Source organism: Nanorana parkeri, unplaced genomic scaffold (genome assembly GCF_000935625.1).
Source record: "Nanorana parkeri isolate BGI_ZX_2015 unplaced genomic scaffold, ASM93562v1 scaffold107, whole genome shotgun sequence".
NCBI classification, from domain to species: Eukaryota; Metazoa; Chordata; class Amphibia; order Anura; family Dicroglossidae; genus Nanorana; species Nanorana parkeri.
Genome location: NW_017306375.1, coordinates 787,118 through 806,597, shown reverse-complemented (window position 1 = coordinate 806,597; position 19,480 = coordinate 787,118). Strand labels below are relative to the sequence as shown.

At 41.0% G+C, this 19,480-nt stretch overlaps 1 protein-coding gene across 1 annotated transcript in view; it reads right to left on the bottom strand.

The window, feature by feature from the left end:
• Positions 1 to 582: 582 nt before the first annotated feature.
• Positions 583 to 19,480, bottom strand: part of AFAP1L1 (actin filament associated protein 1 like 1) — an 81,198-nt gene continuing 62,300 nt past the window's right edge. Inside the window, exons 9-18 of the mRNA XM_018553041.1 lie at positions 18,900 to 18,990; positions 16,294 to 16,446; positions 14,615 to 14,826; positions 9,742 to 9,887; positions 8,645 to 8,711; positions 7,775 to 7,889; positions 7,115 to 7,279; positions 5,285 to 5,463; positions 2,760 to 2,879; positions 583 to 882 (exon numbers count right to left, since the gene is read on the bottom strand). Of these exons, the coding sequence (XP_018408543.1) occupies positions 583 to 882; positions 2,760 to 2,879; positions 5,285 to 5,463; positions 7,115 to 7,279; positions 7,775 to 7,889; positions 8,645 to 8,711; positions 9,742 to 9,887; positions 14,615 to 14,826; positions 16,294 to 16,446; positions 18,900 to 18,990 (1,548 nt within the window). The remainder of the gene's footprint in view (positions 883 to 2,759; positions 2,880 to 5,284; positions 5,464 to 7,114; positions 7,280 to 7,774; positions 7,890 to 8,644; positions 8,712 to 9,741; positions 9,888 to 14,614; positions 14,827 to 16,293; positions 16,447 to 18,899; positions 18,991 to 19,480) is intronic.

Sequence of the window (19,480 nt, the reverse complement as noted above, 5' to 3'; positions counted from 1 at the left end):
TTGACAAACATAAAAGCACAAACTCTGCTTATGAATTTCAGACTAGTTGTTCCTAATTATAAAGGACAACAAGTCTTAAATGTCTAACCGGAGTTTGTGCTTTTATGGTCATCCAGTAAAGTGTTGTGGGAACATTGCTGGATGTCTGACTTTCTATTCAGGTTTACTACTTCATGTAAAAGGGTGTGGGCCCTGCACCCAACAGACTTGGAATTTGGACGGGTATATTGTCTTTTTACTGTTTATTGACTTAGATCCTTCAGACAGATGTATTTTGGTTTAGTAAGGGTTTGCCAGTCTGCGTAAACACTATATCAGGTAGACAGACAGACAAACTGGTAATGCAAGGCTATCTTTCAGATATCTTTGTCTACAGCTGTCAGAAAGATACATAATGCTGATCTAAAGAAGAAAGAGGTCATTGTGCAGGATCTGTGGTGGGCTTTGCAGGCTGCAGAGCCCCCTGCAGATCCTGCAAAGCCCCCTACAGATCATGCAAAGCCCACCAAAAGGTATTGCACAGCCCACTCTTTGGTGGGCTGTGCAGAACCTATGCTGGGCCCGGCCAGCACAGTCGTCCTCCTACTTGGCATTGTAAGAACTGCCTAAGCCTCGGCGACCCCTCCTCCATCGCGGTCTCTTCTCTTGCCTCCTCCGTTGTAGTCTTCGGCCCCGCCTCTTCCATCTCCGTCCGATCTCTCTGTCTCTGCCCTCTGCCTCCTGCCACTCCGTCTCCTCAATCTTCACACTGGCTCTTGCAGCTCCGCCCCCATCTCCTCTATCTCCACCCCCTGCCTCCTGCCGCTCCATCCCCGTCTCCTCCTGCTCACCTGCCCACAGCTTGCCGCCGCCATCCCGGTTGACATTAGGCAGCCAGGCTGCCTAAATGTTTTGGGGGGCGGCATTTTTGCCCCTGCTGCTCACTCCATGGGCCAAAAGCTCCAACAAGGCTCCACCCACTTGCCTTTTTATAGCCTATCCTAGGGGGCTTAGAGTGACAAGCAACTGGCAACCAAAAAGGTGAGACCTCTCCTAAAGGGGCCCTACAAGAGGTTTAACGGACAGAAATGAATCAACCTTGCAAAAAATGAAAAAAGGGCCTCAGTCATGAAGGGGTTAATACAGCATTTCACCTTTTCCTTCTCCTGCTGTCCTCTGAGAGCTGGGATCTTACAAAATACAAATTATAGGAGGAAGATCACTTTCAACATGCATTCATGATAGGCTAGCAGGGATCATGCATCTAAGAAGGAGCACTGTAGATGCCTTCTTAAACATAGCACTTGGCAAAAGGCATGTAAAGAAAGCAGATTAGCAACACTGACAAGGACAATGCAACAGCAACATAATCATTTGTTTTTCTCTAAAATGTGTAATTTTTCTTTAATAAATTATGTGTCTGTTTACTCATGCAACTGCACAATAATACATTGGCTAGCACTGATGTTTGGATGAATGGGAACTATATGGCAACTACACTATATAAAAGTATTGGGACGCCTGCCTTTACACGCACATGAACTTTAATGGCATCCCGGTCTTAGTCTGTAGGGTTCAATATTGAGTTGGCCCACCCATTGCATCTAGAACAGCTTCAACTCTTCTGGGAAGGCTGTCCACAAGGTTTGACCAATCTTCTAGAAGTGTATTCGTGAGGTCAGGTACTAATGTTGGACTAGAAGGCCTGGCTTGCAGTCTCCGCACTAATGCATCCCAAAGGTGTTCTATCGGGTTGAGGTCAGGGGTCTATGCAGGCCAGTCAAGTTCCCCCACCCCAAACTCGCTCATCCATGTCTTTATGGACCTTGCTTTGTGCACTGGTGCGCAGTCATGTTGGAACAGGAAGGGGCCATCCCAAAACTGTTCCCACAAAGTTGGGAGCATGAAATTGTCCAAAATGTCTTGGTATGATGATGCCTTAAGAATTCCCTTCACTGGAACTAAGGGGCCAAGCCCAAGCCCTGAAAAACAACCCCACACCATAATCCCCCCTCCACCAAACTTTACACTTGGCACAATGCAGTCAGGCAAGTACCGTTCTTTTGGTAACCACGCAATGCAGACACGTCCATCGGATTGCCAGACAAAGAAGCGCGATTCGTCACTCCAGAGAACACGTCTCCACTTCTCTAGAGTCCAGTGGCGGCGTGTTTTACACCACTGCATCCGACGCTTTGCATTGCACTTGGTGATGTAAGGCTTGGATGCAGCTGCTCGGCCATGGAAAATCATTCCATGAAGCTCTCTATGCACTGTTGTTGTGCAAATCTGAAGGCCATGCGAAGTTTGGAGGTCTGTAGCTATTGATTCTGCAGACAGTGGCGACTTCTGCACACTGTGCGCTCCAGCATGCGCTGACCCCACTCTGTCATTTTACGTGGCCTACCACTTCGTGGCTGAGTTGATGTTGTTCCCAGTTGCTTCCACTTTGTTATAATACAACTAACAGTTGACCGCAGAATATTTAGTAGCAAGGGAATTTCACGGAAAACCTGAATCCAATGATTTGGAGCGCTGTCCCAATACTTTTGGCAATATAGTGTATGTATGTAAGCAGCTTACTAATGTGTTGGTGCTAATCAAAATAATTCTGAATAGTAAACACTTATGTTACTGCTCCTTCATGATTAAAGGATAATGTTGGGCGATTTCAGTTCTAAACATATAATCGCATATGTAAAAAGCTGCCAAATATAAGAGACCTATTATTGGTGTGGATATGACCCAAACATGCCACCTAGTAGCAATTAGTATCCTACCTTGGCTTTTTGTAACACCTTCCCTTTATTGCTTGTTACTATGGAAGGCGATCTGCGTTTCAGCTCTGCTGCACTATTGACAGGTGCAGGGCGTTCCGTTTCTTGCTGGGTCTTGGGGGTCTGTGAAGAACATAGAAAACGTATGCTTCTCAAACAATGAATGTAACTGTAAATAAATTGACATATATATATACACTTTTCATTTATGTCAGTGAAAACTCTGTCCTGTGTTTTCACTAAAGATATCATATCAACACCTACAGGAAATTAGGTAGCAGGGCAGGTAGCAGTATAAGATAAATGCCAGCAGGAAAAATTAGAGCCATCATGGTAAGCTTCTTCTCTCCAGTCAATTCAGATTTAGGGTTTGCATTATCGAATTGTTTAACCCCTTTAGTGATGGGAGAGGTACATTGTACATCCCTGTCACAAAGTGCCCAAATGACTGCTCACATACACTGTACGTGAGCAGGTATTTGGGGCACCCGAATGCTGGTAACCGCTGAGATCAGCAGTTGCCGTTCATTAATGGATGCCTCACTAAAGAGGCATTCATTAAATGAAAGATTTAAGCTTTTTCAGACACCCGATCCCTTTTAGTGATCGGGTGTCTCACAGTGGTAAGAGTGTGGTGTGAACTGCACTTCCTATCGCTTTTAGGAAGCTGTACAGATCAGGATTAGCAAATCCTTATGTGTGCCAGCATTTTGCTGAATGTTTCAGCATGGAGGCATTGACCAAAAGCCGAACGCTGTCTGTTTCACGCTTCTGATCATTTTGGCAAACAGCCACAACGATCAGAAGTCTTTAGTGATGCTGATACTAACATGCTGCAGTGCATGCTAGAGTCAGTGTCACTAAGGTTTTTTTGGGCTGTCCCTGGGTTTGGGGCAGCCTAATAATAACCAAAAATGTATTAATTTGAATTATTAAGTAACATTATATACAGTATATAAATATATTTTATACTATCATTATTATACAAATTAACACCTTACAATGGCAATCTGCAGCTTAGTTGCAGATTTGTTCTTCACCCTAAGGGGTTAATGTTTTTAAAAAAATTAACCCCATCACGAAGGTGATGTTCATAGTATGTCGCTGTCACCAAGTGTGACACTTTGTGACAGTGACATTATATGCCACTTGGTGACCACCATTAGCTTTTAGAGAAAAAAAAAAAAATGTTAAATCTGAAATCCTAGGGATGTGAGGGGTTTCCAAATAAAGGACAAATAAATTAATTTATTTTAATGCATTTGTTTTAGCTGTGCTATTTATCTAAAACATACTAATAATCAACACTGGGGAAAAGGTGTTTTCTTTATGTTTTTTGCTAATTTGTTTTATTATTTTATTTGTATTAAGTGAGGTGTTAGGCACACCTATGTGCTATAAATATATAACTATGTTTGTCCTTTAAAAAATAATATATAATAATATGTGTGGGTGCACTTAGTAAGAAAGTATATTACAGCCGTAGAAGAATCACACAGCAAAAATTTAAAAAGTGCTCCAGTCATTAACTAAAAAAAAAAGCTCAGTGATGAAGGGGTTAAATGCTACCTTTAAGGTCTGAAACATGAGGAAATCTGTGTGCTGAACAAAAGCATCAATGGCTAGATCTTTGATGGGTTCAGTTGAGCACACGTAGGACACTCTATATATATCTTAAGTAGCTTCTGTGTTTTAAGGCTTAGGACTGTCCCGACTGCATCCCACATATCACTACTGGGCCACAGCTATGGTGGGTGATGTGGCTGGCCAGTTTTTAGTCATGAGAGAGGTAGGGGAGGTGGGTCTGAGTACTAAAAGAGCTGGGTGAAATGACCCTGGTTTTGGGGATTGTAGAATGCTGGTGGCCCGAGACAAGATGAGCATGCATGCATAAACTTCTAAGTGCCCGATTTCATAATTCTTTCCCTATGTAGCACTTTACAGTGAGCACAGCTTTATTTTAAGTCCCCATACAAAACAGTTTCTGATCTGTCAGAAATGTGTGCCTACAATTTATTTTTGACCTCATCTAGAGTTTAGTGGAATTAGCCCACTGTCTTTTTAACCTGCTTGTTAGACCTCCCAACAGTTTGCACTATCTGTTGTGATAATTTTGTGTACACATGAAGCTAAATTGTTGAATGATTATGTCAAAATTGTTCAGATCATAGCACAAATTTCTTCCCATGTACAGTCAACTTTATCAGAAGAGTTTTTAAAATTACAGAATCTACCTTCGAGAGGTAAATATCTGATTGTATACCTATTGGTGGCAGGAAAATACCTATCATATATGCGGAGTTTAAATGATTTAGCTTTATGCCCTTTACGCTAGCCATACATTGTGAGATCTCCCACTGTAGAGTCTTGCATATTATTTGACATTGTTTAATTTCTCTTCCTGTATGGTGGCTGTGACAAACATTTGCCATTATTATTGCAAATTATGCTGAAATCTTGAGGAGCTTATCTACATCCTGTCATATATGCTACGAAAAATACCTTCATGAATGTCTCGGTCTACTTACAGGATTTTCAGGTTTTCCAGTCACTGTTAGTCCAAGAGAAGGGCCTCCAGCAAGGGATTTCTTGAGATTTTCTTTCACCTCTGATAGCTGGAGCTCCAGGTCTACACGACTCTTCTCATTGTCCTTGCACTGTTCCTCTAGTGAGGCCAGCTTGGCCTCCAGATCATGTTGCTGCTTCCCTGCAATCAAAGTGCAACAGCTGTGAGTAATGTCGCCATCATGGACCAGGATCATTTGTGTCCATGAACAGACACAAAGTAGGTAATATTTGAGAGTTTTTTTCTTTTTGAAGTGTCTCAAGCCAAGCGTTAAGTTATTACTGCTAAACTCCAGGAAAGAGAAGGAACAAGGCTCTGGATACAAATCATCAGTCAGTGTAAAGAAATCACTATTGAAGCCTGATGGCTTGGGCAGGGCGGGATTTACTTTTCCTGCTGCCCCGAGGCCGGGCTCAATGACCCCCTCAACAAAACTCCCCTATGTAGAATGGCAACCAGATGGCATGGGCAGCAGGGTTGGTTTTAATTTTTATTATTTTTTTATTACTTTTATAATTTTTTTAATTCTTATTTTTTTAACTTTTTGAAATGTTTCTTTATTTTAATATCTTTTATTTTATAATGTTTTACTTTATCACTTTTTTATTTTAATTATTTCTTATTATTTATTTTTATTCATTTTATTATTTATTTTCTACTTTTTATCAAATTTTTAAAATAGTCTTGTTTCCACTTAACTTTATTGCTATCACACAGGAGCTAAAGAAGCCCCTTGTGTGATAGCATTTGGAGGTGACAGGTTCTCATTATTGAACCTATCACTTCTAATACAGGAGTTCTAGCACAGTACTGTGCTGGAACTCCTGTGACAGCTGAGATGGGAAGTTGAGTGCAGCTCTCCCGTCTCAGTGTTTACACGGAGCAGAGCGGAGAACGGAGGTTCTGCACTCTGTTCCCCGCTCTCCATCCTGTATTAATGTGTGGTGGTCCCGGTTCCTACAGAGGAGCGGGGGGTCCCCAAAAACCGTAGCGGGAAGAGAGGCGTCCAGCAGGGAGAGAGGCAGCCAGGTGAGGACGGAGCTGTACGCATACTACAAGTCGGGATCACTTGTACTAAAACACCGGTTTTCCCACTCAACATTTATCCCGCTTGGGTTTTAGCCCAAAGCTGGGCTAAATGTAGGGGGAAAAAAACAACTTGCCTGGTGGCTGTGCCGCCCCTATACTCGCTGCCGCCCCGAGGCCAGGCCTCGATGGCGGTGTGGGAAATACGGCCCTTGGCTTTGGGTCAGGAGCCCTCCACAAGTTGGGGGGCCCTCCGAGGTAGGGGTCAACCAGATCAAAGAATCCTTGTGTAATAGAACTAACAAGAGCGTCAAAACACTATCGTAGGAGTCCAAAAGTCTGTTGTTGAATCCAGTAACAGGCATCCAACACATTTCAGGGGACAAATATCCCCTAAATCAGGGCTAAAAAAATATAAACATCCCCTCATATACCCTAAATCAGGGCTAAAAATATATAGGCATTACTAATCGAAATACAGTGTTTGGTCTATTGTATTTAGTTTATTGATGCCTCTCACAGTTGTTACAGTTTGATATTTTACAGTTTTATATGGGGGAACAAAAATTTTTAAATAAACTTTGCAGTCTTAACTGTGGGATAAAAAGGTAATACTTTTTCATACAAAGCTTTACTTTAACCTCTGCTATTATTGACAAAATTGATATTTCTGGATAGGGGCCTTATTTTATTTAATTTTAGAAAGACAGAGTCACAAAGCAAATTACTTTGCACTATCACACAATATTGGTAATGTTTCATTTACCTGTACTATTCTTTATACGTTCTTTCAGTTCTCTCCTTTCTTTCCTAAGGGCTACAAGCTTATTCCGGATGGCCTCCTTCTCCTTTTCCAGACGCTCTTTTTCGATAACAAATTTCCGTGCATCTTCCTCAGCTCTGTTCTTGCCATATTTATATTGGTTGGCATCTGAAGCAGGTGAAGCATATATGTATAAACCTCCAGAAACCTAAGCTCTATGTTTGCTAAACAGAAGAATCACTTTAGGAAAATCTGACATTAGCAAAATGTTATATTCTCTGGATAGGAGTAGACTTTTACTGAAATAATGTGTATGTATGTATGTATGTATGTATATATATATATATATATATATATACATACATACATACACTTGTGGCCACCATTATTTTCCAGCACTGCGTTAACCCTCTTGGGCATGTACACCAGAGCTTCACAGGTTGCCACTGGAGCCCTCTTCCACTCCTCCATGACGACACCACGGAGCTGGATTTTTTTCAGATCCTCCGAGAGTTGTTTACCATGAGGTGCCATGTTGAACTTCCAGTGACCAGTAAGAGAGAGAGAGCAAAACACCAAATTTAACACACCTGCTCCCCATTCACACTGGAGGTTTTGTAACACTAACGAGTCACATGTATAACGAGTATAAAAAGGGCTTACTTGAAGCATGACGCTTGACTTTAACCTCAGGATCCACTCGCCGGGATTTTTCACTGCAAGACGAGGCATGGCGTTTTACCTGCGTTCCACCTTGTGTGCGCTTAGGATCTTCCACCTAGAAACATATCCACAATCAACTAAATGATAAAAAGCCTTGTTTAATCCGCAGAAATGATTAGTGACACAGAATGACCTTTTTTTTTAAAAGTGTCAAACTTTCAGACTTTGACCCACTGCAACTGTTGAATTTTTCCTAGATTGCAAACAGACAATCCAAATGGCAGTTGTAAAAGAATGGTCTACTGCAAAGAAGACTTTTCTATGACATTTTTAGTTACTAGAAATTAGACTATATTTGCACTATAAACCAGTAGTTCTGGATGTGCATCTGTTCAAAGGGGGTGGTAAAGATATTATTTGCATGGGTCAGCCCACTGTCCTAAAATTATAAATAATTTACTCTTTTTTTGAGATATGTAATTGAATGCTTACACAGTCCCTATTCCACTTGCATATGTGAGATCCACTATAGCCACTGTTCTCAAAATACCACTGATGATGGCGTGCAATGTTTTATAAGTATGTAGGTATTTGATTACATGTACATACTCATCAGCAATAAATTAAAATGCCACTACTTCACCACTCTTGTTCAGATTTGAAAAAAAATAACAGCACAAGTAGTAAATGCTTTTAAAAACCTGGTTATTTCTATGCTAAGAAAAGCATCTTTATTATTAAGAAAAGAAGTGCAACAGCTCCTACTACTGGCCATTACATAGAAAGCACAAAAGTACATACAAAGTATGTGCAAAGAAATACTTACTTTTTTACTATTTACTTAAATGGAAAGCTAGCAGATAAACTGACCTTTTCATAAGCCACATCGTCGTAGATTCGGGAGTCACTACTACTGCTGTGTGAAGATTTTGCCCACCTAAAAAAAATTCACAGTTACTCGCAAATCGTTTTTTTAAATGACATATCGAACGACAATGTATTTATTTAATGCCCATTGAGAGTGACCCCTTCACACAGTAAGAGATTAAAATATATGCTCGTGGCTTTACTGCATATTTTCGACTGCAGTTACCTTAGGGGTAATCAAAGTCCTGGTAGATACTGGAAAGCTAAGCCTGACAATTCCTTAAATCAAACAGTAGACATTTCCATGCTTAAGTCTGCACACCTAATGTGGCCTTCAAGAAGCAGGTCTCATGCTTCCTGTTGAATTTTTTAAATGTATTTTATATTCTGGAGACTACAAGGTAGCGGAACCTACAAAAGGTAGGAACTCAAGATTCCCAAATGGACAGGAATGTACCTGGGAATTACGGAAACAAGATCTCATTGTTAGAGTTTCCAAAATAGAGAAGGCACAGGCTTCACCTGTTACTATGATATCACTTTTGGGTGGGATTATGCTTTAATCCAGACCCGCATAAATCTTCATGTACTAGCTCACTCACTATTCTAGTGACAGCATATATTTAGCTAAAAAAAGGAAATTCAGAAACAAAATATTATATCATTGTAGGATATCTGACACCTTTTTGATATAAATAGGGCCCTTAAGTCCCAAAGGGAATTTGTGCAGCTGCACATTCTGCACAAATGGTGTGCCCGCTCCTTAGTATTCTAATTGTCTATTTGCTATGTGAAAGTATATACACTCTGTATGCAGGGAATGTTTAAGTGCTAAGCCTTTTTTCTCAGACTTATCATATCCTGAAGTGACCAAATGCTTGCATGTGTGTAAAGGATTAGCCAGCGTGTTTTTAAAATTATATATATATATATACATTTGTGTTACTGTAAAAGCCACTGTTCATACATGTAGTGAAACATGCAGTAATGTTTGTCAGTTGTCATATGATTGTGATTATAGCACGAAAAGCCGTCTATATGAACTTTCAGAGCACACTACACTTGACAAGTCTAGACAGGTTTATCAAACAACTACTTACAGGAAAGAGTGACGCACAGCAGTGACGATGTTGGCTATCGTTTCAACATCAACATAGTCATAATGTAGAGCATCAGGTTTGGTTTTCGAGCCAGTTTGAGCCAGCAGTAGCCCCAGCCATCTGCCCATCTCTTCAGAGGAGCTAGCCTATAATAGAATCGGAATAAAGCACTATCCTTAGATGTGACAAAATTGTACTGTGTTATGACATAGTCAAGATTTATTTCTAACACATACACAACTATAAGTATGTGTACTCTTTCGATGGAATCTTTGCACACACGTTTAACCCGTCACTTTGCACCAGTACAGAATATCTAAACCCAAAATAAAATGAATATATTGCAGCTTACCAGTCCTTAGATGTGGTAGCTGTATTAGTTATTTTATCTTTTGAGGCTTTTCCTTTATTTCTGCCTGATAATCCTGTGCATAACACACTTCCTGTCCTTGAATGGCCACGCTCACTCAATGCACTATGGTTTATATGCGAGGATCCTGTGGGATAAGTCACAGCCGGAGAAGAGGAGGGCGCCGACTACCAGGTGGGCAAGGATCAGGTAGCTAAATACCTAGGAGACTTTTCCTGTCCCCTAGGTATAAATGAGCAGCCCCACTGCAAGAGGAAACCTTTTAATTTCCCTGCAGTTGTGCTTTAGGCAATAAGCATTACATCATGGGAGAAAGGTCAGATGCTCCCTTATACAAAAAGTACTGGTTATTTCACAGGGCTCTGGCTGGCCAACAGGGTGTCGGGAGTAAGGCAAGGATTAGAAGCAGAGCAGGTGGTCTATACAGAGAACCTGTTATGTTGCCCTGAATGGGCAAACTGACAGTAGTGTTTAAAACACTTCTATTTTAAAGTAAACCTGTCATGAAAATGACCATGGAACATCACACCGGTACAACTTTACAAAAACGCTTCTATTATAGAAATTGCATCTCTTCTTATTCTCCCAGACTGTCATATCTAAGCTGGTCTGAATCAGGTAAAAATATTCCTATAATGCAAGACAAGGTCTACTATGTTGCTTTAGATAAACAAGTGGGTTTATTTCCAGGTTTCAGTTCTTAATTGGTATATTAGTTCCTCCCCTACTGAAAAGTTGTACCGTATTTGCCGGCGTATAAGACTACTCGGCGTATAAGGTGACCCCCTACTTTTTCCGGTAAAACATAGGTTTTGGGCTATACTCGTCATATAAGATGAGTATAGCCCAAAATAATGTTTAAATGCACCCACTAACCTCCATGGCGGTATTCCCGAGTGTGGCTCGGGGTTAATTTTCAGTACCATAAGCGGTAACCCCGAGCCACACTCGGGATTACAGTCTCTTACCTTGTCCACGATCCCCGCTGTGTCCTCCGTCTTCCGGGTTCTGTCCCTTGCTCAGCGCTGAGCCAATCACGGCAGGCTTTGTATTAATGAATACAGGCTTTGTATTCATTAATACAAAGACTGCCGTGATTGGCTCAGTGTGGTATACTGTATGTAGCCGAAGCTACAGTACATACAGTATTACCGCATCCATACCCAGCGTATAAGACGACCCCCGATTTTCGGGAGATGCTTTTGAGTCTAAAAACTCGTCTTATACGCCGGCAAATACGGTAGGTAAAAAAAGTGGTATGGGTTGTAATTAGAGATTTCAACAAAACTCCTGGTAAATAAAACAAATAAAAACAAAAAACTAAATACCCTCCTTTATCAAAGAATCATTATTCTTAAAGTAGTACTAAAGTCCAGGTGGTTTTTACCTTAATGCATTCTCTCCACCCTGTACTTTTGTAAAAACCCCTTCACCCCACACCTACCAGTAGCTGCTTATATGCTCCGCTGTGACTAGGAAGATACTCGTAATTCCCGGAACTTCCTGATTGTGGGGAAAGGTACAGAGTGCAGGGGAGCCATAGGCTCCTTCTGCCATCAGATATACTGTGACTGCTAGGGAGGGGGTGTGGCTGGCCGCATGTTGCGTGTGTCCATAGATGCACACAGCGAGGTGTTGGCACGCCTGGTGCGTGCACGCACGGGTGCCTTCACAGCAGTCGGCTAGCTGTGGAGGCATCCGTACGGGGGGTGGGGCTAGCGGTTTGTTTAACACTAGAGAACAAGGAAATTAAAAAAAATCAAGAATAAAAAAAGTTGTTTAAAGTAGGTCTGGCCTTTATCAAAAAATATTTAAGAAAAAAGTTAAAGAAAAAAAGAAGGTTTAACGTCAAATCTTCCATATGCTATGCTAGGAGTTCTATGGAGCCTCCATATATGCACATTTTGGAGTACCTACATGGATCTTGTAATCTGGTTCTAACTACATTCATTGGCAAAAGTGTAGAACAAATGTGAAAGCTGCTACTACAAACTATTCAAAATATTTACCTGAACTTTACATTTTCAGAATAGTCAGTAAGAAGATCAGGGTCTTCCAGTGCCCCATGGTTCACAGTCACTAACACACAGAACCAAAGCTCAAAGTCAAACTGCTCAGACCCAACCCAGATCCACATACAGTAATAAACCAAAAAAGGCAATTGCACCAATCAATCTATAACTAGTCTTTCAATGTAAGGCGCACAAACATTTCCCAGCACACTTATCAGCTAGACTGCAAAATAAATAAAATAACTGTCTAACAATTTGTTAAAAACAGAGGTTTCAGTTCCACAACTTTTGCCAAATTTGTGGAAGCCACACTTCCTTGTCAAGGCCCCTCTGTGTAGCGTGGTCCTAACTCTATGATTATATACAGTATAGCTTAGCAATAAATACATTGAGGGCAGGTATGCCTGGAGGTAGACAATCCCCCCTTAAAGGAGAACTATGGGGTCAGTGTTTTTCCCCATAGTTCTCCTTAGGGTAACGGGAGGACACAAACTAGCGTCCTCCCGTTACCCTAAGCTCAGTATACCGCGAGCTACAGCTCGCGGTATACTGAGACGCCGCACCTGGAGCGGATCCCGACTTAGATGACGGGATCCGCCCAGCTGCGTGAGTGACAGCTGGCTCTGCCTATCTAGAGGCAGAGCCAGCTGTACCTGCCCCCTCCCCCATCCGTTCCGCCAGTCAGCGCTGGCAGATCGGAGCGGGGAGAGGGGAATCCAGCCCCTCCCCCTGTCACGGCAGAGAGCCGTGACAGGATCGAGAGGTGAGGGAACCCGGTATGTGTTCTCTCACCTCCCGATCTACTGAGCCGACCTGTGACAGTCTCATTGTCACAGGTCGGCTTAGAACTATGAGGTGAGTGGAAATCACTCATCTCATAGTTCTCCTTTAACCCTTTTGCTACCAGAGCTGTTTCTGCGTTTAAAAAAAAAAACAGAATTATATAGTTTCTGAAAACAGAGTCTGTAGGATAAAATGGTGGTGGTTGCAAATGTTTAATGTCACATGATATTAGTGCAACTGTTTATCAAACCCCAAATTTCACTAAAAAATACACTTAAATTAGATTTAATGCACAAAAACACAATATAATCCAAGAGGAGATTGTGCCAAGTAAATATATACCCAACATGAAAAATACCAAGCTTAAAAATTGTGTGCATATGTGAAACAGTGAAAAACTATGGTACCCCAAATTGTCCATAGGCGATGCTTATGAAGCCTGTACAGGTGATTAATTTAGAGTTAACCATGAATATTGGCCCTAGAATTATTGCTTTCACTCTGGCGTATGTGGCTATACCTAACCTAAGTGTGCTATTGTTATTTTTGTAAGTAGGCTCACAATCCCGCTATCTAATAGTACTTTAGTGATGACAGGTGCTCTTTAAAGGAGACATTAAGGACCTACAAGATCCCTAATGTCACCTTTGCAGCCTAATGAAATTGATCAAGCACAGATCTTGCTTGATCAGCTTCTTCCCCGGCCTCTCTAGCCAGGGAATGACAGCTCAGACAACCAGAAGTGATTTCATCATTGTTGCTTCCAGTTTCATTCAGCAGGGAGTAGATCAGCAAACGGATGTGGATGTATGACAGACATACTGGTCAGTGGCAGCAAAGGGGTTAAAGACAGAGGGGCACACCAGAAGCCCTGCACAGCACAATGGCAGCGGAAGACCCTCAGTGTGTCCCCACACCTAATCAAGAAAGCTAAACAAAGATGTCAATTGCACCACTCAATCTATAACTAGCCCTTCCATATGCACCTTACTTTAAAAGGCTAGTAATAGATTGATTGGTTGGGTCTTCAGCTGCTGTTGTGATATGCTGGGCTTCTGGTGTGTCCCTTTGCCTTTAAGGGGAATGCGCTACCTGCAGGCATACCTGCAATTCAATTTATCCATTGCTACATATGCTCCAAGATGGAGGCTCTCATAGATTAGAGTTAGGACCACACTATTCAGAGGGGCCTTTACGAGGAAGTATGGCTTCCACATATTTTGCAAAACGTGTGCATCACAAACCTCTGTTCTTAACGCAGATTGTAAGGCAGTGTTTTTTTGCAGGCTACCTGGTAAGTGTGCTGGGATTTTTGTGTGTTAACACTGTACAGTAACAGGTCTCAAAGATGCCCACAACAATGCAAAACTCTATTTAAAATTATATGATGGCAGGCTTTTTTAGACTTGGCACTGTATATGCCTCAGAAAATTATACATGGATTGTACCCCTTTGTTTAATTATTTCCATGGATATGCTACATGATCAGAGCCAGAGAGCCTTTTTCTAACTTTTGCTCTCTATGTATACATTGAAGGCCATAGCTGTGGCAGTACACAAGCAAATAATGTAACACAATTAAAGCCATCCCAGCTAACGGTATACAGCATCTCCGGTTTCAATCCTACCACAGCATTGTAGCTTCTCATGGCAAATTAATTGGAACTAAGCAAAATAATAAATGATTCTATGACAATGTGGTACTTGCCTCTAAAACACAGACTTCTTGGTTTTGACGTAGGACTCGGAAAGCAAATGGGTGCTTTGGTCCAAATCCTGGTGATACATCACAGCCCCGCAGTGCAATAGAGTTAACATGAGTTCGTAGATCATTGCGGTCCTTGTGGAAGTACAGTGTGTAACCCTTTAAACGGCACCAACGCTCTTTCCAGCACTGGTTCACAAGTACATTTAGGAAACCTGTGGCAGACAGCAAGGAGTGTTGGCAAGTGGTAAAATTTAAATTTTTTTCACATGTAACAAATCAATTTCCCTGTTGTCCTTTAGTTGGAATTGGAAATAACTTATTATTTGGATAACTGCCTAATAACATTGCCATAATTGTACATTCCTACCATTCAGTGTGAAAGTAAATAGACAAGTTAGGCTAGACATAGACCAGGGTCTTACATCTGCTGTCATCAGTTGATCCCATTCACAGCGTGTCCATTAATTTTCCTGTCAGTATGAACTGGATAATTAGGAGATATGCTGATCTTTCTGACAGTCATACATTGCAATATTGTGCAAATTGTCCAATAAGGCATCAGAAGGCCAAAATTATTTACTGGCTGTGGGTTTTATCGTGAAACACATTTATCAATGCTAAGATCTATTTACAGCGAACATTTCAATGATATCATCACTCAAGAAAGGATCGACCCAAATCTATTTATTTTGTGTGACTCAAGGGGTTTGGGTTATAAGACCAATGAATGTACTTCCATTGTAGCCCCACACAACACCATGGGGCTCCTCAAGCATTATCCTCCCCTTAATACTCTCACTTCTGGGTACTAAAGGTCTCTCCATTTGAATATACAGTAAATTAGGGATGCACCGATACTGGTTTTTCGGTGTTAAGTACAAGTACCGATATTTATGTTCCGGTACTCGCCAATACAGATTACCGGTACTTCCGCTAGCATGGAGCCGGCTTCCTGGGCAATCAAGAAGCTGGCCAGAGGGTAATGACATGATACAATAATACTAGTATCGGTGCATCCCTACAGTAAATACATAATTATGTATGTGCATTTTTTTGTGCTGTTTTATGTATTTGCCATTTCTGATCCTTCAGATAACAGCTTATGCAGATTCTCATAATTGTACATTTTGCCACTTAATGTGAAAGCAAAATAATTGGTTAAGCTACATAAAGAAATTTACAGTTGTACATTTTTTGTTTTCTATGCTCACAATTTACAGTAGCAGTTGTGTATAAATTAAGCAAAGTGTCCTTATTTTGCATGAGCAGTCATTGCTAGAGCCATTTTAAATCTTCCCTACAACTCCCGCAGATGGAAGCAGTGAGAGGGATCAACTGAGAAATTTCACAGCATTGGAGCTTGGGAACAGGGGTGCAAAAATTGATGTTTTCATTTGATTCTGAGACAAATTTGTGCAGCTCCCCTATATGGGAAAGCCGTGAAAACATATGAATATTTTCATGAAATAGAAAATAAACCACATTGGTGGGAATGCCAGAAAGCTCTTTCACGGACTCGGTTGATACTGCAGCCATTCATTTTGTGGTAAGTTTCATGTGCTCAATATACTTAATTATAAACATAAATATTACTGCCTGTGCACAAAGTAAATTAGGAAGGCGGTAAGGTTCAAATTATTCCATTAAAACCTTTTTGCTAAATTGTTAAAAACGCTTACCACAACAAGGGACATCTTCATCTGTGGATGAGGTGTGCTGTTCCTCTGCAGACTGCTTCTTTTTAGAGAAACTAATTATCCTTGTAATTTTCTTCCCCGCAGCCCGACTCATGGAACCTTTTAACTCGGCCAGGCCACTTCTCCGACACTTTGCTAAGGGTGAAAAATCAAAAACTAAATATGACGCTAAGGATTTTTGAAAGCATCTATTTATTTGGTTTGCATATAAACAAGCAGACAACAGATACACTATCTGACTGTGACTTAGAAAGCAAATCTTAAATACAAGATATGTCCCAGAAATCATACGACCAATTGCATTCACATCCACCCCCCACACCTGTATAATACGGCAGCCCCCTTCACATAGGCTGTCTAGTCATAGGTGGTAGTCCATATACACACTAGATAGGCCTTGTAGGATCCAGATTCCAGTAAGTAGATCATGCCTGTTTCCCAGGAGCCAAGTTGTCTATGTTAGTGCAAATAGGCTATAGGAGAAAAATGCTAACCAGCAGTGGTGTGCTTGAAGTCTGGAGGACTATATTAAATTCAGGTGACTTACCCCTACTCACATCTTTATATAAGTGTAATAATGAGGAGTTAGAGATTTCAAAGTCTGTAGTTTAGGAAGGTTAGGTTTCTTCCAATTCAAAAAAATAATATGCCTAGTATACAAGAATACATAGGTTCAGGAAGGTTTCATCGGTTACAATAGGAGTTAAGCTTTCAACCAAACCAAGTGTTTATTTCTGGTGTAAGTGGAATAGTATTGAGTTGTGTGACAAGATTCACCACTTCTTGTCAGAAAGACTGTATACTGGGACAGTCCTAGAAAATATGTATCAAATCTGCTTTGGTTTGGAGGCATCTCCAGCACTCAAATGGCAGGCCAGGGTAAATCCTAGCACGTTTACATTGGGTTAAATAAACTTTATGTAGGAACCTGTAGTGGATCAATTGATCTCTGGCAAAAACCAGTATTGCAAATGGTTGTCTCTGCATCTTTTCCCAGTCCTCTCCATCCAAACCCAGGGTGTTCCCTGCCCAGGCAGACCTACATGGTTTCAGCATCCTGTCTACACTCATGAATAATACATTATACACAATAGGAAATGCCTTGTGTAGCTGTGTCTCTAAATAGGTGTTTAAATCTGGTTGGATGGAGGGTCAGCCAGTCCTCCCCAAACTGAGAATAATATGCATGCTGGAGTTGCAGATACCCGAAACATTAGCAGTTTGAGAGTTGGGATGAGAGCTTTTGACATATGTATATCAAAGGGCATTAGTATCCTATTATGTACAATGTCCTGCAAAGTTTTACCCCATAAGGGTCCACACCACTGGGTCAGGGAAGGCCAGGAAGTATGGCAGGAATATGTTTTTCCATAGTGGAGTATAAGGAGAAAAAGGGGTAGGAGTGTATGGATCCAATGCTAAATAGTAAGTTTAAATACACATAGATGAAATGTGTTTTATCAGCCTTTGATTCCTAATTGTGCTTAGTTGGTTTAGCGATCCTGTCAAACCTGCCAGATCAAATGTCCAGGTCTGTGACCTCACTTATCTCCATTATAGTTAATTAATACAGTTTGGTCTCCAACCAGCTCCCAGTCTGGGACTGGACAGTCCCTTCCTGTGAGCATGGTTACATAGTTACATAGTTTTTGAGGTTGAATAAAGACATAAGTCCATCAAGTCCAACCTATTGTGTGTGTGTATGTATAGGTCCCTGTGTCCCCTAATTCTTAAGAGTACCTGTACCCCTGTACATTATGGTCACTCAGGAAATCATCCAAAAGCTTCTTTAATGATTCCACACTATTTGCTGAAATCACTGCCTGTGGCAGCGAGTTCCAAACCCTAACCACTGTAACTGAGAAGAACCCCTTTCGCCCCTTGTGTTGGAATTTTTTTCCCACCAATTATAGGTGGTGGCCTCTAGTCCTTGTTATAGAGTTAAGCGTAAAGAGTTTGTTGGTAATGTTGCTTTGACCATTGAACATCTTGTACATGAAAATCATATCCCCCCTTAATCTCCTTACTTCCAGCGTGAACATATTTAAATTTAGTAGCCGTGTCTCGTAGTTCTGGTCCTCAATTCCCTTAATGAGTTTAGTTGTCCTCCGCTGGACTCTTTCCAGCTCCAGGACATCCTTTCTGTTTACCGGTGCCCAAAACTGGACCGCATACTCCAGGTGAGGCTGAACCAATGATGTGTACAGTGGCAAAATTATAGACTTGTCCCTGCAAAACATTCCTTTCTTGATACAGGACAGGACTCTACTAGCTTTGCTTACAGCAACCTGGCACTGTAAGCTATTGGTTAAACTGTTAAATAGAAGCCCTAGAGTGATGGCTGGCTCAAAGCTCTAAGTATGCTGCAGTTTTATAATGACACAGGTGTCTGTAGTGGGTTTGCAGGTAAAGCTAAAATCCAAGCAGATGTAAAAAATACTATGTAAAAAAGATATAGAATGGGGATCTTTGCTATGTTTCCCCAACACATACAGTTATAGCTCTGCACAAAGCAAATATTATATGAAGAAAGAACACATAATTACAACAATGCATTTAATGTGAAATATTGTAAAGATATTAGTTACCATTGTCCCTGTTCTCTTTGCCACTGCTGGGGGAACTGTTGTCACAGTTCACTGCACTGTCAGAGTCAGATGTCTTATCATGGGATAACCTCTGTAAGACAGGAAACCGCACATAAATTACACAAAGAAGACGGAAGTCTAAATATACTGTATGTCTGTTTTGTCCTCATTTACCAGTTCACTGCTAAGAGCTACTCTGATTAACAGAGAACAAGTCGTAGGAATAATAAACTTTAAAAAAAATACACATGCATAAAAAAGGATTTTTGCTAAACTAATTGCATAATTGCCATTTTGAATGGCATTTTTTGGGTATAATGAATACATTATTTACAATTCAGACTCGTTCACCAGTAGAGGGAGATGCTGTCATAAGGTATCATGAGTCCTGAGATCATTGTGAAATACTGTGGGGAGAATTTATCAAAACTGGAGCAGTCAGAATCTGGAGCAGTTGCCCAGGGCAACCAATCAGCATCTTTCTTCAGTTTGCTCAGGTAAGATTTGAAAATGAGACAGAGAAGCTGATGGTTGCAGTGCAAATCTGCTCCAGATTTTGTCTGCTCCAGTTTTGATGAATT